Source organism: Marmota monax, unplaced genomic scaffold (assembly GCF_021218885.2).
Source record: "Marmota monax isolate L192 unplaced genomic scaffold, Marmota_monax_Labrador192_F-V1.1 WCK01_AAM20220418_F8-fsc00012, whole genome shotgun sequence".
NCBI classification, from domain to species: domain Eukaryota; kingdom Metazoa; phylum Chordata; class Mammalia; order Rodentia; family Sciuridae; genus Marmota; species Marmota monax.
This window is the reverse complement of record NW_026695227.1, coordinates 3,106,038-3,129,402: the sequence shown is the minus strand read 5'-3', so window position 1 is coordinate 3,129,402 and position 23,365 is coordinate 3,106,038. Positions and strand designations below refer to the sequence as shown.

General features: G+C 30.7%; 1 protein-coding gene across 6 annotated transcripts in view; it reads right to left on the bottom strand.

Annotated features, from left to right (window-relative positions):
* Atf7ip (activating transcription factor 7 interacting protein) overlaps nt 1–23,365 on the bottom strand; it is a 101,879-nt gene that overhangs the window by 12,083 nt on the left and 66,431 nt on the right. For all 6 annotated transcript variants that reach the window (XM_046435457.2, XM_046435458.2, XM_058576341.1 and 3 more), the window contains 7 exons: nt 21,036–21,109; nt 20,257–20,345; nt 15,469–16,107; nt 10,735–10,799; nt 4,732–4,810; nt 2,421–2,576; nt 38–220 (listed from right to left, as the gene is read on the bottom strand). In XM_046435457.2, coding sequence (XP_046291413.1) covers nt 38–220; nt 2,421–2,576; nt 4,732–4,810; nt 10,735–10,799; nt 15,469–16,107; nt 20,257–20,345; nt 21,036–21,109 — 1,285 coding nt within the window. The remainder of the gene's footprint in view (nt 1–37; nt 221–2,420; nt 2,577–4,731; nt 4,811–10,734; nt 10,800–15,468; nt 16,108–20,256; nt 20,346–21,035; nt 21,110–23,365) is intronic.

The following is a 23,365-nucleotide window of genomic DNA, read 5'->3' as shown; positions in this document are numbered from 1 at the left end:
ATAAACTTCAGAGCCATATACAAGAAAAGAGACTTACTGTTTTGAGGGTTGACCTGACGAACAGCAGGAGCCTGCATAACAGTTCCTCGGAGGGGAGCCTGAGGTGGTGGTGCTGGGAGAGTTGTATAAACCACCTGATGGTTTCCAGGAGCTCTTGGTACAGGGAGTCTTGTAGTCACCTGAGTTATTGGACGATGTGTTACATTCACGGTGGTTGGAGCTAACGGAAGGATAAAAAGATATTAAGAATGCAGCATATTCTATTAAGCAAACCATATTACATGATAATTATCTCCATATAAAATGTAAAAAACTATAAGATAGAGATAAAAGTGTCCTTTATGAACTTGCAAGGTAAAAGTGATAAGGCCAACCAAAATTAAGTGTAATATTAAAATCCAAGCTTTAGAGAACAACTCAATTTCACTCTTTGGTTTGACTACATAATAGAACTAGATTAAGAATATGCTTTGCTATGGGAATGTCTTTAAAGAATAATTTGTCCCTCCTCAATACTAAAGTTTTCCCTAAAATTATAGGCCCTATAGTGTCTTCTAACAAGGAGGTATAGATCTAAAAGAATATCTTTATATTTCAGTTCATCAAAGTGCTTGCTATTGTAATTCATATTTTTATTTTTATCAAGTGAACCAACCTATGTTTTTGGCCAGTTATTACATTCACATTTTCTTCTTCCTTTACTCCGGTAACCCCACCTCAAAAGAACGTTAACACACCTTGAGTAATGTTAACAGACAGTTATCAAAAAATGAGTCTCAATTCACACAACGGAAATACAATAATGTGTTCTATTTAAAAGATAGGGTGTCTCAGGGTTTCACTATTTTGTCTAGGATGACCTCAAACACCTGGACTGAAGTGATTCTCTTGCCTCAGTCTCACTGAGAGCTGGGACTACAGATACCTGTCACTAGCCTGAACAAAATGGTGATTCTGAAGTTAACATTTTCTTGTTAATAACTCTGTGAATTAGAATCACATTTTAGAAATGATCATGTAGTAACAAAACATCACAAAATCTACTTTCACATCAAAAAATGGGTTTCATAATTCAATAAGTTTGAAGAAGAATTACCCATAAAAAAAGAAAGGTTTTCTTAATAAGACAACTCGGGCTAACATGCAGCTCATGGTAGAGTATTGCATAGCATACATAAAGTGCTGGGTTGGATTTCCAGGCAGCCAAAAATAAAACACAAATACACACACACACACACGTGTGTGCACGCAAACAAACAAAAAACAGGTGAAGACCCCTTGGTCTTTACATATCTTCAACTTTCAATGTGAACTTTCATAAAAAGAAACTAATACAAGGAAGACTTCTCTTTTCATTATCTATGCTGTCTATGTATTTGTATAATGACATTTCCTTCTAAAATATCTAAATTGGGTAATAGTTAAAATTTTGTATAAACACAGAAGCACAGGTAACTTACCAGCTTTTAAGGTTGAATTAATAATAACTGCCTCTTTAGATGAAACAGTGGTATTTAAATATGAGAACCAATATAAAACTTCACCAGAAATAAAGTCTTACATAAGCACTTACTGTTTTCTGTAAGTCAATAAGCAAGGCCAAAAAGGTAAAATGTAGTTTAACTGATGGGAAATTCTCGTTAAGCATCTAGAATTCTGAAATCCAACAAATCTACACAGTAATAACTACACCAAACCACACTGCACTTACTATATCAAAAATAATTTCATAATTCAAAGATTAGTTAATGAATGGGTTTGCTAAATCTCTAGAAAATATCCCTTTTCCTACAAATTATTCAGGTATTCTAAGTATAAATTTCATTGGATAAAATCCCATATTAACTCGATGTTTTCCTTAGTAAGCAATTGTTATAAGTACTTTGTAGATAAATTTCCAAGCAATAGACTTATTAAAAGGAGATAAATTGTCTTGACTGGCTTCTGAACAGTGTAAGGTGATACAGATTGTATCTTGAAAATGTCTGATTTATAGTTTCTTGAACTGCAGAAAGTAGAATATTAGCATATAAGTCCTGATGGTGTGTGAGAAGAGTTTAAATTAAGAACCACTCAAAAAAAAATCTTGCTTGAGAAGTCAATGATTATATCTTGGATTTACTCAGAACATAATTATTATAACTGGGCCTTCCAGAGAAACTATGTCATCCATGTTCTTTAAAGTGGCAAATGACAAAGATATATAGATTAAGTCCTCTTTATAATCACTCTCTGCCAGTACTGTTACTTGACACAGTCAGCAACACTAAATTACACTGTATTTAAAAAGACATATATCACCTTCAAAATAACAGTGAAAATTATTCTTAATTTTCTATGTAATCTTTCATCTCAATTCCATGGTCATACTTCTCTACAGGCAAAACTACAGGTTCTGCTCAGTGATTCAGCAAATTTACCTGCAGGTAGTAAGTGTATTGTTGTTTGAGATGGTCCACTTGTTGGCACCCCTGATGCCTGAAGAGGTGGTGCTGGTTGTATGGGTTGCAATGGTCGAGACATAGGCTGAGAAGAACCCATGGCTGACACAGGAGTGTGATTTAGCTTTTTTGGGTCTGTTAATTAAAAGTGACACGTTAGGAATAATGATAGAAAAATTAGAAAATACATAACTTTCCTTTATTGATGAGTTTTAATTTTCATTTTCCATTGGAATGTCACGTTTACCCACTTCTCCAAGAACGACTTCTTTCCCCCTTTTTTTTTTTGGTACCAAGGATTGAACTCAGGGGTACTCAACCACTGAGCTACATTCCCAGCCCTATTTTTTTTTTTTAAATTAGAAACAGGGTCTCACTGAGTTCCTTAGTGACTCACTTTTGCTGAAGCTTTGAACTTGTGATCCTCCTGTCTTAGCCTCCTGAGCTGCTGGGATTATAAGGATGCTCCACTGCACCAGGCGACTTCTTTATTTTTTAATTATGTGTATTTTTGAGGATTTGAAAGCCAAGTCAAGAGCTATTTAAATAATTCACTATTGCTTCTGAAAGCAATTCTACCTCATATTTTTAAGAAGTTGGTTTGTTTTATTATTTTAGTGGAAGTATCTTCTGGATTCAATAGTTATCATGTCAACCAGAATAATTTCATTGCAAGAATACTTATCTATATACATACATACCTGTATCAAGGAAATTTTCCTAGACAAACACTATAAAGTGATGGGTTTGTCAGTATGACTTTGAATTCCAATTGCTCAAGGTTGTTTAGGTTCTTCTGTTTGTCAATACAAATGGAGGCTTATCATCACTATCCGGTCTTTAAAATAAAATACGTACACAATATCTAGTTTCCAAAAAAGGTCTCAATATCCTAGAAAATAAATGTCTGCACCTCAGACAAGTCTCTTAAGAATAGGAATCCACTATATAATGTAATATGAGGAGTACAAGCTAAAAGCCTCTCTATATAAAATGATCCTTATCTATCTTGACTCTAAATAAAATTTAAGGCTTTAGCAATTGATACTTTAATGTTACAGGAGAATAATGTATTTTAGAATGGGGGAATTCAAGACATACCTAAAGGTAGAACAATGCAAAGGGACCCCAGGAAGCAATGGATGTTAGAAAGTGAAATGGCAAGAGCACTAAAACAAACTTTGCTTATTTTATATTTTAATGTATAATCAGCCCTACCTGTATCATCTCAAAATAGCCTACATTTATTTTTGTCCTCTACAGATCCATTATAGTCAAATCTGTCCATTAAAAAAAAAAGTGAAAGCAATACAGATAATTTGAAACTCTAACAAAAAGATTGTACTGGTATGCAGTCAACCATGATGAAAGAATGGTTTTATTTCAACTGTTCTTTAGTTTTATAAGAAAAAAATAACTTTGTTGTCATATACTCAACTGTATAGCTATTTAATTTTACTTCTCTAAAACCAAATAAAGTATCTTATTCCCTAAAATATGACTCAGGTTTTTTTTTAAAAGTTTCACTTCTTTAAGGTAGTAATAATTAACTTAGCATCTGATCTTACTAGATTTTCCACATGCATTCAATATCACCAGAGTTTTACAGAAATATCTGTGAACCAAATTATTTTCTACAAGTTTGAGAAATACTTTTATATCATGAATTAAGATTTATATTCTAAGTTAGCTAAGACTTAAAGAAGTTTACATTAAGGAAAAGACCCACTGAACTGTAATTCAGCATTTCCCAAGCTTTTTTAACCATGAATCATTTTATTTATAGAACATCTATTAACACTTCAAAAAAAAAAAAAAACAGGAAATAGGCTTTAATATATATCCAATTTAGTTCCTAAATATCATAAATCATTATAATATTATAATTATTAAGGATTTTGGATGTGAATGTGACTTGTCCTAAGTCCAATGAATTCTTTCAACTCTAAAATGAGTATGACTAGGTTTTGCAAGGATCAAGTGAAATAACAGACACAAATACAGAGGCACTAATAAATTAAATACACTGCTAGATGCTATTTTCCTCTAGGCCTTGTTCATATTCATTCAAAATTTGATTTCTAATTTTTAACTCAATTTTTAAAACTCTCATTCTCAAAGGGATACAAATACACCAAACATAATGTTGGAGAGATATGTCTTCACAGAATATTAGTGTAACAGGAGGAAAAAATAGAGATATGTCTTCATAGAATATTAGTATAACAGGAGGAAAAAATATATAACAGGAGGAAAAAGGCATTCTTCACTATTATTACTATTGAAGTACCTTGTAAAGCTCCAGTCTCTTCATCATCCATTGTGAGATCAATGACACCACTTGAATCATTGCCAGTGGCTTTTCCACTCTGAAAAATAAAACTGCATTTCTCAAAGGAAACTGGCAGGTATATAGGAAAAATGTAGTAATAATGAAGAGAAAGAGTGATAAGGAGTTGTCTGGTTCAATATGGGTCCTTAAATGGCTTTACCTCAAGAAAAACAGTTTGTCATAGATATGCCCCAGTGTAGTCATGAGTTAAACTCTTACCATGGAAAATACAATTTACAAAAAAAAATTCCAGAAGTTTTTTTTAAAAATGAAGCTGTCCACTGCAGAGACCTTTAAAGTGATTAAATGCTTTAAGTACTAAGTATTAAAATAAGTATTAAATATAAACCATCCATTTTCTGACATCCAAAATGATCAATTCCACTGCAAATCACCAATTATTAATTTAACAAAATACCAAAGCCAATCATTAAAAGTCAGAATTAAGTTACAGAAAGAATCTAATTGAAATCTGTTTTCCCCTCTAAAAAAAAAGAAATTGTAACTCTAATCATGTAATATCTATCCATGCCATAACAGTCTGTCTATAAACTACCTGAGAACATGATTGCATAGTATTGTGCACAGCTGTATGCCCTTTTTCGTACTATGCTTTTGGAGAAGAAACTCAATTTTTTTTTAAATAAATCAATCACTTAATGCTTAATATAAACCTACAATGTAAGGTTTATATTAAATAAGGGTTCAAAAAATGGATACCTTGAAAAATCTACGTGCATTATAGTTTTTGATCTTGTCAGGGATTTCAAAGCCAATGATTCTATTTTCATTTTCAAAAGAAAAAAATTCAAAGAACCAGACTAGAAATAATTTAAAAATTTTCTTTCCCCTTTTCAATAGTGGAAGACTTTCTAAGTTGTATCCATGTTGATGAGATATGTATGTATATATATGTATGTTGTGATATATATATATATATACACACATACATGTACATATACAATATACATACTTTACACAAGTATCATATATGCATGAATGAATCTATTGATATATATACACACACTCCCCACACATGGACACACATATCCACACATGTTCCTTAAGGAGCAAATTATAAAACACTTGCAATTCAAGCTTATTGTATTCTAGAGGTGAAGACTATTTGAATACAAGATTATATTATCTAGTGGATTAAAAGAGAAACTAAAGACTTTGGACTAAGGCAGGATCAAAGACTCTCTTCTAATTCTTTCATTATCAGAAAGACCTTTTAAACTGGAAAAAAAAAAAAAAGAGGTATGATATGGTATGTTATGCCATGTTGACCAATTTGACAAAGGTCGACCTATTGTCCAAAATCATTAGAAATTATAATTAAGACCAAAACAAACAAACAAAAAAATCCACCTTTAAAAATCATATGACAGTGACCAAAAAAAAAAAAAAAAGAAAGAAAATGGAGGGTAGGACAACATAGATAGTTACTGAGTCAGGATTCTTAAGTCAGAAGGACTGATTACATCTTACAGCTCAACTCAGCTATGTGAAAAAGGTAATTTCCTTAAGTTCTAAAATGTGCATACTTGGTAATTTTGGGTTAAATTTCAAAACTAAGTAAAACTTGAAAACTAGACCTTCTAGATAATATTGTAGTGCATGACTTCTTTTATATTCTTTGAGAATTGTTAGGAACTTTTGATTTTGGATTTAGCTGATCTATGTTTATATTTGTACATATGACATTTTAAAAATATGTCATATTTATAAATATGTCATATAAATATGTCAAGTATGTACCCAAAATGCTTAACACTGCACATGTTGCATGGCTAACAGCTTAATAAATGGTAATCATAATTTACTTTGACACATCAAACTGAGAGCAACTCCAAATAATAGGGTCTTTGTCTACAAAACTCAAAACTTCATAAAATTAAAGAAAATGATTTCTTGACTACAAAATTCAGGCCTGATCCCAACACAGTAACATTATTCTAAAATCTTATAACTGGAAATCTATGAAAATGATCTCATTAAAAATGATATATTTTATATAACCATAAATCAGTTAAATGAAAAATTAAAATCTCCTAACAATTCTCAAAGAATGTCAAAGAAGTCATACACTACAACATTATCTAGAAGGTCTAGTTTTAAAAACTGACTTAGTTTTGAAATTTAACCAAAATTATCAAACATGAAAGACCATTGAGTGGAATCCAATTTAGAACAAAAAATCAGTCAGACACTGACTCTAAGTGGAGCCAGATGTTACATTAAGCAGATAAAGACTACAAAATAGCTATTAAAAATGTGTTCGAAGAATTGAAGGAAAATATGAAGGCACAAATAGATCATATCAAAAAAGTCAAATTTGAAAGACAAAAAGGAAAAATAGTAAAGGTGAAAAGAACGATTATTAAAATAAAAATTATCTAGGCAGGCTCAAAAGCAGATTATAGGACAAAGGGGGAAAAAAAAAAAACCCTCTGTGAAATTGGTAACAGATCACCAGAAGTTTTCCAATCCAAAAAAAATAAAGAGAAAAAGCAGAAGGAAATAAGAGAAGAACCTGAGACCTATGCAATAATGAGAAATATTTCAGTAAAAACCAGAGGAAATGAAGGAGTTAAAAATTATCTGAAGAAATAATAACTAACAACTCCCCAAATTTGGTGGAAAAACATTAGTTTACAAATCTAAGAGGTTCAATGAACCTCAATTGGGACAAACCTAAAAAAATATACTACTATATATATTTCACAATCAAACTACTGAATACCAATAATGAAAAAAACCTGTTAAAACAACCAGAGAAAATTATATTTTACAAAGGAGCAAAAACTAATGCTTTTGTTCAAACTAAGAAAGCAAGAAGACTGAAGAACATATCCAAAGTCCTGATATCTTTTTAAAAGAAGAATTCTAAATCCAATGAAGTTCTCCCCGAGGAAAAAAGACAACACACAAAAGCACATGTTCGGGATATTAAAAAAGAAAAGAAAACTCATCCTGAGCAAATCTATATATAGAAAAACACAAGAAAATTCTTCAGTTTGAAAGGAAATATCAATTTGAATTTATAGAAAGAAAAAGAAGACCAGAAAATATAAACACAAGGATAAGTTTTAAAGTCTAAATATCTTTTCCATTCTTAATTTCTTTAAAATTTACAGGGCAATTTAAAAATAATATATTTGTAAATTTATAACACATAGATGTTATAAATGTGGAATGTGTGAAGATATGCAAAAGAATGTAGTATATGTAAAGATAAACCCACTATATGAAAATAGAAATGTAACATACAGAAAGCAAGAACACTAAAAGAATAGCTGTAAGGTTCCTATAATTTATCTAAATAATTCAATCAACTCTAAGTATAGTGGTATAAGTTAACCAGTAGTATAACTCAGATACATACTGTAAACCCTAGAGTACCCCTCTTTAAAAAAACCAAAACATATAGTACAAAGCCAATAGGGGAATGAAGATAAAGAACAGCAAAATAGGAAACTTAAGCATAAATATATCCATATTTACATTAAGTATAAACGGACTAAATAATCCTATCAAAATGCAGACACTGTCAGAAGGGTTAACACAGCAAGGAACCAGAAAATAACTAATTTTTTGTCTTGTAGGAATTCACTTTAAAATATAAAGATACAAATGAGTCAATAGTAAAAGGCTGATAAAAAAAATAACATATAGTAAGCACAAAAATACTGCTGTGCCTATTAATATAAAGTAGAAAACTTTATAATGATAAAAGGGACAATGTTTCAGGAAGGTATAACATGATTATATATTATACATTATAGAAAACCATATAGTTTTAATAGAGCATCAAAATGTATGAAGCAAAACTGACAAAATTACAAGGAAAAACAGAAACACTCATAGTCATGTTGGAGACTAATATACCACTCTTGGTAAAAGAAGGGAGAAAAAAACATTACACCAAAACAAAACAATCCAGTAAACACATAGAAAATCCAAAGTACATTATCAACCACACTATTTTAATTGATATTTATAGAACTATACCACTATACCCAACAGCAAAATACATACTCTTTTGAAGTGTAATGATACATTCACCAATATATACCATGCACTGGGCTTTATAACACAGTCTAATATACTCAGGTACTGAAATCATACAGAGGATATTTTCTAAATACAACAACACTGAATGAGAAATCAGCCAAAAGATACTTTCAAAATCTCCAAATACCATGGAATTAAAAAACAGGCTAAGCAACCTAGGATCCAAAAAGAAATAACAAGAAAATAAATGATATGAAATTGGGACATTATAAAAATTTATGGAATGCAGCTAAAGAAGTGCTCAGAGAAAATCTTACATCATTAAAATCTTCTGTAGGATAAGAAAAAAAGGTCTATAATCAATGTTCTAAGTTATCAAACTATATTTTTTACTGCTCACAATATGACTGATAAATATGCACTACAGAGAGTTTGCTGGCTAGACTCTCTTTCTGAGAAACATAATTGGTAATTCTTTCTATAGTTATTAAACATTTATTTCTAATATTTATAGTCTCTACTTACATTTATTAGCATATTTAAACCTATGACGCAGTAACATTAGTTCCATTTTATAGGTGAAATATCTAAAAAAGACACCATGTTTATATCTATCCTTACATTACTGAACCTTCTAGTTTGAAGCCATCAAATATTGATTTTATCAATTATTTTTAGCACTCAGAACTAAAAAGTTAGCTAATAATGTATCAGTCTTATAAGGTCAACACTTAAATAAAATTGAGAGCACAAATATCGGCTTTTTTTAAAAAATTGTGGTAATAAATATAAAATAAAGAACATATCTGAAAGACTAGAGAGAGCAAGGCACTTTAGCAATTACGAAGAAAGAACTAACACAAAAGATCTAGTTGCTTACCACCTGTACATCTCTCTAAAGGAACCTACAACCATAACTGAAGCTTGGTCAGCTACCAGGAATGTGGCCCTTGGAAAGTCATGTTAATGACTAATAATTTTCTAATAATACTCTCTCATTTTCTATACTACATGTCTTCTAGAAAGTATTTATTAACCATTATGAATTTATTAACACCTCATGCAATTTGACAACACTTTGATCTTCAAAATCAAAGATTGCTAAAGTTCATAAGAAATAAAATCTCTTTAAAGTTTTTATTTGATCTGTGAACACTTGTGCATATTTAACTTGAGTCAAAAATTCATCATTTTAAAGGAGGATACTCATAATTAAAGATCACTATAACCTTGTTTTAAAATTCTTATAATATACTTGTGCCTGATACTCAAGACTAGGAATAATATGACTTTCTTGAAATGATTAAAAAGAAGAAAATAAACAACTTCATGACTATCAACAACGAGTATAGACAATCTATCAACAACCTAATAACTCCACTATAAATTCATTACACCTAAAGTAATATAGAAGAATTGGGAAGAACACTATTAATACAAGAAAGAAGTAGTTACTCCACTGCTGAGAAATTAAAATTTAACATGGAAAAGAGCTATCTGAAAGACAAGAGACTTTCTTCCCCCAAAAGATTACTTTAAGGAAATCACAATGGTGGTGAAAAGGGAGTGAGTGAGGAAGAGTAGTACAGGTTGAGGGTAAGTCAGCTAAGATCCTCTCAAAAAGAAGAGCCTAGAATAATACATGTGGTGCAGATTGAATCTTTACAGCATATAAAGGCAAATAAACTTGACTTTCAAATGTAAATTCAACCAGTTATAGATTAATATTATAGATTAATAGATTAATATTATTTCTTAGAGAATTGCTAAGCAAAGAAACTCAACTCTTTATTAAACGTTACAGAAAAACTGTGAAAAAAATATCTGGACAGTTGTAAAAACCACACTTAGGATTAGTTTTCTTTATATCAGAGAATACTGATGGAAATTCCACTCTCCTGTGAAATTAGAATTTTACTTTGAAGTAGAAGGAAAAAATCTTACCTGTGATGTGCTATCGGCAGCTTTTTTATTAACAGAAGCATCTACTGTTTTGTTGGTTTGGTTTTCTGAGAAGTGAAAAAAGAAAAAGGACAATTTTTAAAAATATCTATGATATGCAAAAGTTTACATTGCTTTAAATACAATAATTCATGAAATTTTCTCCAACTATTTTTTGTAAACATGCCACATAGATTAATAGATTATTTGAGAGATCAGTGATACAGTATTTTTTCAGAAAGGGAAAAATTCATAATACAGATTTTTAAAAAAGACATCTACTCATTGACCACTGACCCATCAATTTAAACTTTATCCTAAGGAATACCTTGGAAAAAGATATACATGACTTAAATGTTCTAAAATGAGGAATATATTAAAATATAGTTCATACTATTGTCTTATGGAGGAAAAACTTTTATGACATGTCAAAAATACTAAAAATAAATTCAATAGAGTAAGTTTAAGTGATTATACCTACATATTTCTCAGTTCTATAACAGATTACTTTTCAGTTATTTGTTTTTCAACTTTATATGGAGTTTTGGTGGAAAAAAATGTTGTGTATGAAAACTACTTACAGAACAACAATAAAAAATAAACCAAGTAAGTTTTTGCCTTAATTTCTGAAGGGGGTAGAAGAAGATATTAAATTTTATCATATTTGCTCATAAAAAGAGGGTAAGAAGTAAAAACAAAGCCCTTACAATTTTTCCTACCCTATCTAAATTATTTAACTTATTTTTATAGAAAGAATATATTAATAGGTACTTATTGTTAAAAACAATTTAATATGAATGAGTATCTGTTTTAGACTGTGAAGTTTCTGAAAGACTATTTAACATAAAACTAATTTTAGGTTACTCAACCTACATGCCTGAATATTAAGATATGCTGGTAACATTATCAAAACATTAATTTGTTAATATACTATGTTAAAATATGTTCAGTTGGAATTGAAATGCACTTCCATTTTCAAAACAAAATAAAAGGTAACTTTATAAAAATTTTAAATGAGTGAATTTCATTTTCTGTTATAATTCATATAAAAATTCCTCAAGGTTCAGATTGCTTTAAAAAATGTTATATACAAACACTTTTTTAAAACAATAACTATGATTCATTACCCAGACTGATTCTCTCTTGGACTTCAACTGTTTTAGGGCAATAAGTTAATTATTCACAGAATTACAATAATATTCCTTATTCTACATTTTCAATTAATATTCCCCATCCCTTTATTACTGACTTTCCCCCTTGACCTTTAATGTATCACTTTACAGTTTCACTGTATCTTTTTTACTTTTTTCCCACTACAATATCTTTCTTAGATGACCTCTGAAAGTAAAAAGTTATAAATCAATTTATCAATCAACAAAACTGGTCAGGGTTTGAAATAAAATTGTAGCTTAAAATCCTTTCATATTTTTAGAGCTGGGGTTGTGGTTCAGTGGCAGAGCATTTGCCTAGCATGTGTGAGGCACTGAGTTTGATCCTCAGCACCACATTTAAAAAATAAATAAAACCCTTTCAATATTTATCTTATAAAATATTTCATGTAACCATCGGTCACTTTTAACCAACATTGCATTTTTACCACAGTCATAAAAGTACTTTACAAAGGTGTATACTGGCAGTATTCCCTGAGTAAGTCTATATAATTGTTGTATGAACACAAATAGAAGGCAAAATCTTCAAACATTTAACTTGGTCCTGGAAGAAACTAAAAAAATTAGAGTTGAAAAAGTGATTGTCTTTTATTTTATTTAAACTCTAGTTTTCTTATACTCGTAGAATAAGAAATGTTTAGTAAAATCTGAAAATTATAAATGAATTCTATATTACTAGATAATTCTCCAAATCAACTTTCTTTAATGTCTATAGCTTATTAAATGGCACTAATATGTAACAGTCTTAGAAACCAAAGTCATCTCTGAGTGTAACATTTCTTACCATAGAATCTTCTATCAATAATTTATAAGTTATGCCTGACAATTCTAACTTGAATAGCTTTTAAATCTTTTTGTTTTTTAATAACACACCTTTCACATCTAGTTCACTGCAAGAGCCTCCAAATTGATTTTCCTACTAATTCTATTATTATCCCCTCTCTAAACCATTCTCCACATGTCATACCATGCTATAAAAACCCTTGAACTTCATTTTCCCCATTAGTCTGTTCATTATCTCATAGCTTTCCAGATCTCCCATGTTCTCTCATGTCTTCTCAAAGAAAATGGAGTTAAAATACACTCATTACGTTTATAATTAAATACTTATTTAATGGCCAGGTTCCCTCTAGACTGTAAGTTTGGTGAGAAGAGGGATTATTTTGTACATTTCTGTGTATCTGCAGGGCCTTGGAACAATACAGACATCTAGCATTTCATGGATGAATGAAAATTAACTTTAATTTGAGCCCTAAGTTTCCAGATAGCTCCTAATGGACTTTACTATAAACAGAAAATACTGACTTTAAATCCATAAGGATATAATAAAGTATAATGAGATATATACAAATGTATACATAATAATATAGCATATGTTTTTATCAGGCAAGTAAATAATTTCTACATAAGTAAGGGACTTACAAAGTTTCAATTATAAAACTTAACTGATTTATCACAATAGGGATATAAAGCTTGGACTTGATTTTTATATTTAGCAAAAAATTGCTATTAGGCTTCAGTGTCAGTTTCAGGAAGCCCAAATGATTACTTTAATGTGATTTCTGGCACCTCTGAAATTAGGGAGGCATGATCAAAAAAAACATCGTATTACAGGTTTTTTTTTTGTTGTTGTTGTTGTTGTTGCTGGGGACCAAACCAAACACTTGTGAATGCTATGTGAACACTTTACTACTGAGATACACCCCCAGTCATCTTACAGGATCATTTTCTAATTAACATTATAAAAATAACATAAAGTTGGCATTCACGTTTATTTATTGTTAATATCTAGCAATTCATTTTATTTCTAGTTAAACAGAACTTGAAATAAAAATCTCCTTAATAGAGTTTACACATAAAGTGTATATAAGTAAATACATGTGCTAAAATATAAAAATTTATGTTTAAGTATAAATGTACATTAATCTCAAAAGTATGATGGACTGATTAATGACATAAAAACTATAAATTTCATATGCAAAAAATTAACACAAGTAAAATAAATCAAAAACAGACACATTACTCCTAATAGAGTATATCAGCTACATAATTTTGGCATATACCCTTTTTGTCTACCAAATGTTCATAAAATTTTGAGAACAGAATAATAAATATAATTCTGATACTATAGAAGTGTTTAGGTTCCAAACATAGCTTTAGCAAAGTATTTTTCTAATTTTTTTTTCTTACTCGCCATGATCTTCCAGGAAAAGTTCTATATTAACAAAAATATCTCATCTAGTGACCACGAATCAATAACATCAACTTTGCCTCAAAATTTCATAAAGAAGATAAATTCTAAAATTATATAAATAATGTTCATCATAAATTATACATTACATTAAAAATACTAAAAATACTAAAAATTTTTAGTATTTTTTTGAGGTCTCCTGACCTCAACTGAAAGTAAGCATCTTTTTTCATCTCACAAACATAGGTGTCTACTTGTTGATGTCTACTCATTCTTGCTTATCTTTCCAAAAGTAGTGGGGATAAATGTAAAGTCAGAAATGAAAAGCAAGTCTGAGAATGCATACAAAACGTATGCTTTCTAGAAACAAAGATACAGAGTTTTGCAAAAAGAAAAAAAATACAGGTACCATCAAGTTCTCCTTTTTTGCAATATTTCTAAGTAAAATACAAACGTAATTATGTGTCTTATGGAAAAAGAAAAACAAAAAGGAATCGAACATTATGTGGTATATGGAGAAGGAAGAACCTATTTTTAAATTGTTCGAATTTGGATACTGTGAGTGATAAAATGCACAAAGAATTTTCCCAAATGGGCAGGGATACATCTTTTATTGTTCTATCCCAAGCAGATATCAATAAGATACTTACTAACAAAAGTATTATAAAAGCACTTCACAGTGCTTGTTACAAAGCCTAAATTAAAAAATTACTAAAATACAAATTCTAACTTCTTATTCAAAATAACCCCATTCTCAGACTGGGGAGAAAAAGGAAAGGAAGTAAGGAAAGAAGTTCAATAAAGGGCACCAAAACACAGATAGGAGATATTATTTCTGATAGTTTTAACCAATAAATTAGGGTAGTATGCATTCTATCTCTTTAAACGTTAGTTGTTTTTACGTGTTGGGAATGTTGTACTCTTCTAGTCATTTTGAGATACTATAGACTATCTATGATGTATCTCAAAATGACTAGAAGAGTACAACATTCCCAACATATAAAAACAACTAACGTTTAAAGAGATAGAATGCATACTACCCTAATTCATCATACACTGTGTACATGTATCAAACTATCACACTGTATTTCATAAAAATGAACAAATATTGTACCTCAATAAAAATAACCCCCTCCCAACACCTACTTTTATAACATCATTTCTCTTGGAGGTATCTAGAAAATTACTAAAAACAATCTCAGCGAAATTCTATTTAATCTGCTCTTCTAACAATTTTATCTGGTTTTTTTTTTTTTTTTGGGTGTTTAAGTTTTGGTAAAAATGTTACCAATTAACAACAACAAAAAAAAAAAGTTTAGTCATCTAAAGGCCATTAACATTCTTACATTTCTTTTACTAAACAACAGAGTGACTTACCAATCCTTGGGGTGGTAGTGCTGTTCTGTTCTGCAGAAGATGACGTACTAAAAGCAGAAATTGGAATTTTCATCTGTATAGGACCACGATTATTTGATGGACTATAGAGTCCTGATGGGCCTACTGTAGGTAAAGAAGTCCTTGTGGCTTGTACGATAGAGTGTGCTGTGGGAACAGCCTGTACAGCAAGTGTTGTTCCTAATGGTGCAGCACTGGCAGGAGAGTTCCTTTGAATACTAGGACTGGGCACAGAAGGACCATTGTTTGGTTTAGTAGGATTTGGCAAGGATGGCAAGGATACTGGATTTTTGGTAAGACCACTCACTGTAGGTGGGCTTTGCACAGAAATGAATTCAACGTTGCCGGATGGTTGGTTGGTCACTAAAGTCCCTGGATGGCTCTGTAGAAGCTGAGGCTGTGAGGATACTGCAACAGGTACATGCAAAATCACTGGCAAAGGTTGTATAGAGATTGTAGGTTGAGGATTTCCATTAGGCACCTGAGTAGTAGCAACTACTGTAGCTGTATTGGGTGCAGGAAGAACTGATGCTGCTGTCAGAGAACCTGAGGTCACTGGAGTCTGCAGCTTAGGTTGACTACTGACAACTGCTGGAGGAGTGACAAGATTGGTTGAAGACACTACAGAAAGAAAACAGAAGTATTAGTTTAAATAGCCATCTTAATTTATCAGCTACAAATTCAATACATTGTATGGCATGGAGTAAAGTCTTTCATAGTAAAAAATTATCTAGATTTCAATTCTGGAAATTCTTAAAATTAACTTTTTGAAATATTTTATATATATAATTAGTACATTATAAAAAACAACATGTAATATTCATAGAGGACTCAGTATCAAAACATTATTTAAATGTAGTGTCAATACTCCAACATAGACATAGGCAACAGCTTTCTCATTAAGCCTCCTAAAGCTCAGTAAATAATGCCAAGTGGGATGGCATTGAATTTAAAAGTTTTGGAAAAAAAGGAAAAAAAAATGTGAAGAGAGAACCTACAAAATGGGAGAAAATCTGCTAGCTATTCATCTGACAGAGGATTAATATCCAAAATATATTAAGAACTCAAAAAACTTAACACACCAAAAAATCCCAAATAACCCAATTAATAAATGGAAAAATGAACTAAAAAGACATCTCTCAAAAGAAAAAATACAAATAGCCAACAAATATATTAAAAAATTTCGACATCATTAGAAACTAGGGAAGTGTGAATTAAAACTACACGGAGATTTTATCTCACTCCAGTCAAAATGTCAGCCATCAAGAATATAAACAATAATGAATGCTAGAGAGGATGTAGAGAAAAAAAAAAACATTTTTATAGTGTTGATAAGACTGTAAATTAGTACAACCTATGGAAATCAGTATGGAGGCTCCTCAAAAGACTAGGAATGCAATTACCATATGACCGAGCTATACCACTCCTTAGTATTTTATCCTGAAGAACTGAAGTCATCAAACTACAGTGATACATTTTTATAGCAGCAAAATTCATAATAGCCACAGTATGGAACCAACTTAGGTGTTCATCAATAGAAGAATCAATAAAGAAAATATTGTTAAGTATAGACGATGGAATTTACTCAGCCATAAAGAAAAACCAAATTATGTCACTTGCAGAAAAATGGATGGAACTTGAGAGCATTATGTTAAGCAAAATGAGCCAAACTCAGAAGGTCAAGGTTCACTTCAGGGTACCTAACTAGAAAAACAACTAAAGAACACTGAAAACGAAGTAAAAATATACAGATATTTTTGAAACTACACTAAAAATATTAAAAATGCCTTATAACAGAAGCAATATAAAAAAATAAATAGGAAATCTAGAAAGAACCATATTGTCCATATTTTATAATTTGAATCATGTAAAACCTGTATATATATTTTAAATTCCCTAGGAAAGAAACACATGAGAGGAGAATCCCTCTACTGGCACTCTACTGAGATTAACTGATACAGAAAATAGCACTGAGTGGAGAATGTAGTGAATTAAGAAACAGTAGAGAAAATCTGGTCATTAGAGATTATAGTAATTTTGGTACTTGTTTTCAATCTAATTGGAACAGGTTTGAAGTACACAACTAAATGTATTTCTCAGCAGTTTCTAGTTTTCCAAAATCACAGGTACACTAAAGCAATAATTCTCAAGAGTATGGTCCAGGGGGACATGAGGTTTCTGAGATTGTTTAAGGAATTTTGCAATGTCAAAACTCTTGTCATAATAAAAATGAAACATTGAGTTTTTCACTTTATGGACATTTGTACTGATAAAACAAAGATTGTTGTACTTATCAACAATACAAATTTTCACTTTATGGACATTTATACTGATAAAATAAAATATTGAATAGAAATGCTGTTGCATTTCTAGTTTTCCCTTATCTGTTAGAGAAATGTTCCAAGATTCCCAGTAACAAACCCTATATATACCATGTCTTCTCGCATACAATCATGTGTTACATAACAACAGGGATATATTCTGAGAAACATATCCTTAGGTGATTTCACTGCTGTGTAAGTGTACTTACAGAAACCTAGATGTTAGTTCAATTATTCAACATGGTTCTTAGATGCAAATCATGAGACATAGCAAACATGAATTATATGAGTCTACTACTAGCATAACACAGAATATTGTTTTATAGTAAACTACTTAAAAGAAGAAATGTACTCTAAAATAACAACAAAAGGTATAGCACAAAAAAATACAAAAACCAATAACAGTTATTTATTATCATTACCAAGTATTATATATTATATGCAATTCTATGTGCTATATACTTTTATACAACTTATAGTATTATTGATTTGTTTACACTAGCATCACCATAAACTCAGGAATAATAAGTAATGTTGAAATGGTAATAAAAATTATTGAACTCCATTATAATCTTATGGAACAACTATCTTATGCAGTCCAGCATTGATAAAATGTTTTTATATCATTCATAACTAAATAAGTATTCCTATGATGCAGTTTCATTTATAAATTAGGTATAGTAAGAGATTCACAACAGTCAAATAAAAAAACAGACACTACAGTAAAAATTAGAAATTATTCTTGGAATTCAATATTTATAGATCATAGATACCAGAAAACCGTGGTAAATAAAACCACGGATCAGGAAAACCACTACATAAAAATCAAAGTAATACAGTGTTACCAAAATGCCACTATATTTTTCATTATTAAATGTTTACAGTAAAAAAAGAAGAGGAAAAAAAGTCAGTTTTACTTAGGTATATCCATAATAGTGAAAATTATTTTATTATATTCAATCCTTGAACTAGAGTTCTTAATATTTTGTGTGAAAAAAAAATAGTACACATAAAATAATACTGCTGCAGGCCAAAATGGAATGCATGACTCAAGATAAAATACTTGGGTAATTGAGAAGTAGGCTAAATTAGCAGTCCTTTTCATGGAAAACCATTTTTACTTGAAAGAATAACTCAGAAAATAGTAAGTTAGAAGAGTTCATTAACATGTTTCTGATTCCAGTATGCACCAACCTTAAAGAAACTACTACTTGACAGTGTCAAAAAAAGAAGTTATCTAAAAGAGCCAACCTATCTGCATGCATGAATATATAACAAAGTATACCATAATTATGCATAATTATTCTGCACCAAAAAATAATTTTTTTAAAGGGCCAGCCTTTTCCATCTTCATATTTGTATGAGCTGAATATCCTCCATATACATCAGCCAAATCAACATACTGAAACAGATTATAAGCAGATGTAGACATAAGAATCCAAATATCTTCAGCTGGCTTAATATGTTAAGTAAAACATTAAAATGAAAGGCAATAATACTCTTTTGACTGTTAAAATTTATTTTCACTAAAAAAAATCCTCAATGAATAAATAGTTTTAAGAAGGTTTTAATTTCAATTGAGATTATCAAGTGAACAAAAGTTCTTTGGAGTTCTTAGTAATTTCTTAAGCTTACAAAGGGATGTAAAGACCAGAAAGTTTGGAATGTACTTCGTTAGAAATATATATATCTATATTTTTATGTATATTTATTTATTATCTTTAATTTTCAGTAATATTTTGTACTTTAGACCAATGTCACCAGTTTTCTAGTTCATTTCAACCTCAAAAGAATGTAAGAATAAGCCAAACTCAGAATGTCAAGGGTCATATGTTTTTTCTCAAATATGGAAGCTAAATAGGAAAAAGGGAAATAAAGGTAGGGGATGGGGATCTCTTGAAAATCAAGATGAGATGAACAGAAGAAAGGGACCAGGATCCAAAATATGGAACCAGCCTAGGTACCCAACAATGGATGAATGGGTAAGAAAAAATATATATGTATATATATACACAATGAAGTTGAATACAGCCATAAAGAAAAATGAAATTATGTTATTTGCAAGAAAATGGATGGAACTAGAGGCCATTATGTTAAGCAAAATGTTCTCTCTCATGTGTGAAAGCTAGAGAGGAAAAAGGAAAAGAGAGGTGGGAGGCAAGATAATTTCATGAAAATCAAAAGGAGATCAGCAGAAGAAAGGGATCAGAGTGTAGGGGGTAGGAAGGGAGGAGGAAGCGCTAGGAGTGATAATGGCCAAATTATATTGTTATATTGTGTGAGTGTATGAAAATGTAACAATAAATCTCATCAGTAGGCACAACTATAATACACAAATAAAAAATGTGGAAAGAGAAAAACAAAGTTTATAAATGAGAAAAAAAAATCTAAGAAAAGAGAACCAAAGACTTTAATTTGTAAGAAAATGTTTTTGGTGTTAAAATGTTACCTGTATTTACAGGAGTTTGAAAGGTTGATGGTGTACTCTCGCTTACATTTCTTTTGGACTCCAGCATCTGTCTCACCGTGCCTGCATTTCTATGAAATTTATAAAAACATACAAATAGTCAATGGATATACCAATCTAGGGGAAACCATTTGATGCATAGAAAAAAAGCATTGGCCAGTTAGGGAAAAACGTATGCCTAGATTTGGGTTTGGCAACCTAAACCACAAGCAAACGCAACCAGGTACAGTTGGCATGTGTACTTCTAAATACTGGGGTCTGTGTATTAGAGAAGAATCTTTCTCTTATATTCTAATATCATCAATACTTAACCTGAAGACTAAATGTAAGTTCTAATAAACACACACACACACACACACACACACACACACATATATATATATGTAGAGAGACAGAGAGACAGACACATTACTCTATCTCACCCCTGATCAAAGCTTTTCTCAATTACTTAAGAATACTACTAATGGCATGTGGTTAAAGAAATATATAGTGACATGTGTACATGTACAAATGTACAACTATAATAAACCAATAAAAATGTGCAAGGAAAAAAAGTGTGCAGTGATAAAAGAAAGTCTTCTAGCAAAAGTTATATCTCCAGATGAACAATGTAACAAAGCAGGAAAAAGAAAATATTATTATTCAACATTTATCTCTACATAAATACATATGCTTACATTCAAATATTTTTCTACCAAATAAAGAAAATCAGAACCTTGTTCTGTTATTTAAAAACTAGATAAATAGACTATAGTTCTCACCTGTAGGGTATGTTATTATTGCTATTGACATCACTTGCAGACTTTCCTGGTGATACAGGTGGGTTTGGTGGATTCTGAGAGGAAAATACCAAAGCAAAAATAAGACTAGATATAAAGAAAATGTCTTTAAAAATAAGATTTTTTAAATGCTTTCTCAACATATGACCTGTTTCCTGTATAATGTGGGAAACATTACTAGTTGAGACAAGAATTTGGATTTTGGTGTTGCCACTGGTTTCCTATTTCTTAATCAAATCTTTTTCTTCATTAAAGACAACTGCTTATCATTTGAAAGACTAATATAATAATTCCTATACCTTGGTGTTCTTGTGACAATTATATAAAACATAAAAATGTGAAAATGGTCCATACAGGCATCACACATCAGAACCAGAAATTCAATAAAATGGTGTCCAAGTTCTCAAAAATCAAAAATTTCCAAATCAAATTTATTTTTAAAATTTCATTTTAAGTACTATTGCCAGAAAAAAATTTCAATAATTTCATAAAAAGTTGACAATCCTAAACTGCAGCAAAAACTTATTTTAGACTCTTCCTCCGCAAACCAAGGAATATACAAATGGAATTTGAATACTTACATATTGATTACAATTATTTAGGCCTCCATCATTAATGATACTATATCATCATTTACTTCTTAAAATGAGAATAATAAATAACTTCTCTCAAACTAAATGGAGTATAAAAATAACATATTAAACTAAAGGTAACTAAGTTCTGAGAATACATAGAGACTATGCCATTAAGCACTCTTCACAACAACAAATACATTTTACTATTTTGTGTATGTTAAAGAGTAATTTTAACCTACAAATATAGTATTGCATTAGGTTTGTGTAGAAGGCAAAAGAATTAATGCAATCTTCTATAAAGGTACTTAAATTTGGCTGTTAAGATAAATACACATGAAACAAATAGAAAAGCAAATTAAAAAAAAAGATTAATACCAAAGGAATTTTTTTTTTTTTTATTAAAGGTCTGGGAGAAAAGAATGCATCTTCAAACAGGTCTTTGAATAATTACTATATTCCCAAAAGGTTAAGATAAAAGAAAAAAATGTTAAGAGAAAAACAGGAAAAAGAAGAGCAAAAGCAGAGAATAAACAATTGGTTTAGAATATGGAAAGGGGTCATATTGTGGAGTTGTGGGATTAGCAAGATGATAGAATAAAAATCCCCAGGCCCTCCTTCCTTAATGGAGACAATGACTTAACAATGTGAAGATCAGAATGCCTTTGTGAGCATTCTAGAAATGAGTAGACACATTAAAGCACCCTAGGCAAATACAAGGCCAAAAGGAGGTAAACTGAAAAGAGTAACAAAGCATACTGCACTTACCTACTATATCCCATCAACCTCCCACACAGCACAGCACAGCACAGCACAGCACAATCAAGGCTTCTCCATCAACAAGGAAGGAGAAGGGTGGAACTTACATCCAACTAATTGACAGGATGCTTAAGGCACATGTTTTATTTAGCCCATGCAGAGACCTGACTTGGAATGCAGAGTGTGGCTGTGGTACAATTGCTGCCCTGGTACCTCAAAGACTATTGGCAAGAACCTCAGCTTGCCTATGGCCTGAAAGAGGTTACATTAATGCCGACAGACAGTAAATGCTTTAAATGCAAATGGATAAAACACCTTAAATCAAAAGACATCAGGATGGCTTAAAGTATAAAATACAGATTTAATCCAACCATATGCTGTCTACAGAAGACTCACTTTAAACCTAAAGACATATACAAGGATGAAAGTGAAAACAGAGGAAACAATTATTTTGTGCAACTGGTAATGAAAATAGGGTGGCTGAACTTAACACTTTAAGTCAGCACTGTCAAAACAGGTAACGAAAGTCATTATATAATGATAAAAGGGTCAATTCATCAGGTAAAACAATCATTTAAGTATATATGCTCCTAACATCAGAGCCCTCAAATAACATCAAACACTGAAAGAACTGAAAGTAGATGGCCACACAGTAATAGTGGAAATTTTAATAATGTATATAACATCTAAACAAAAAACTAATAAGGTAATAGGACTTAATATACTAGTAAACAACTGGACCTAATGAACACATACAGAACACTATATCTTACAACAACAGAAAACACATTCTTCTTAAATGCACACGGAACATTCTTAAGAACATGTTAAAAGTCACAAAACAAGTCTAAACAAACTTAAGAAGAATGAAATCATGCTAAAAATCTATTCTGGTCACAATGGAATAAAACCTGTCATCAACAGCAGAAGGCCAATAGGAAAGTCACAAATACATGGAAATTAAACACATTCTTTGAAAAC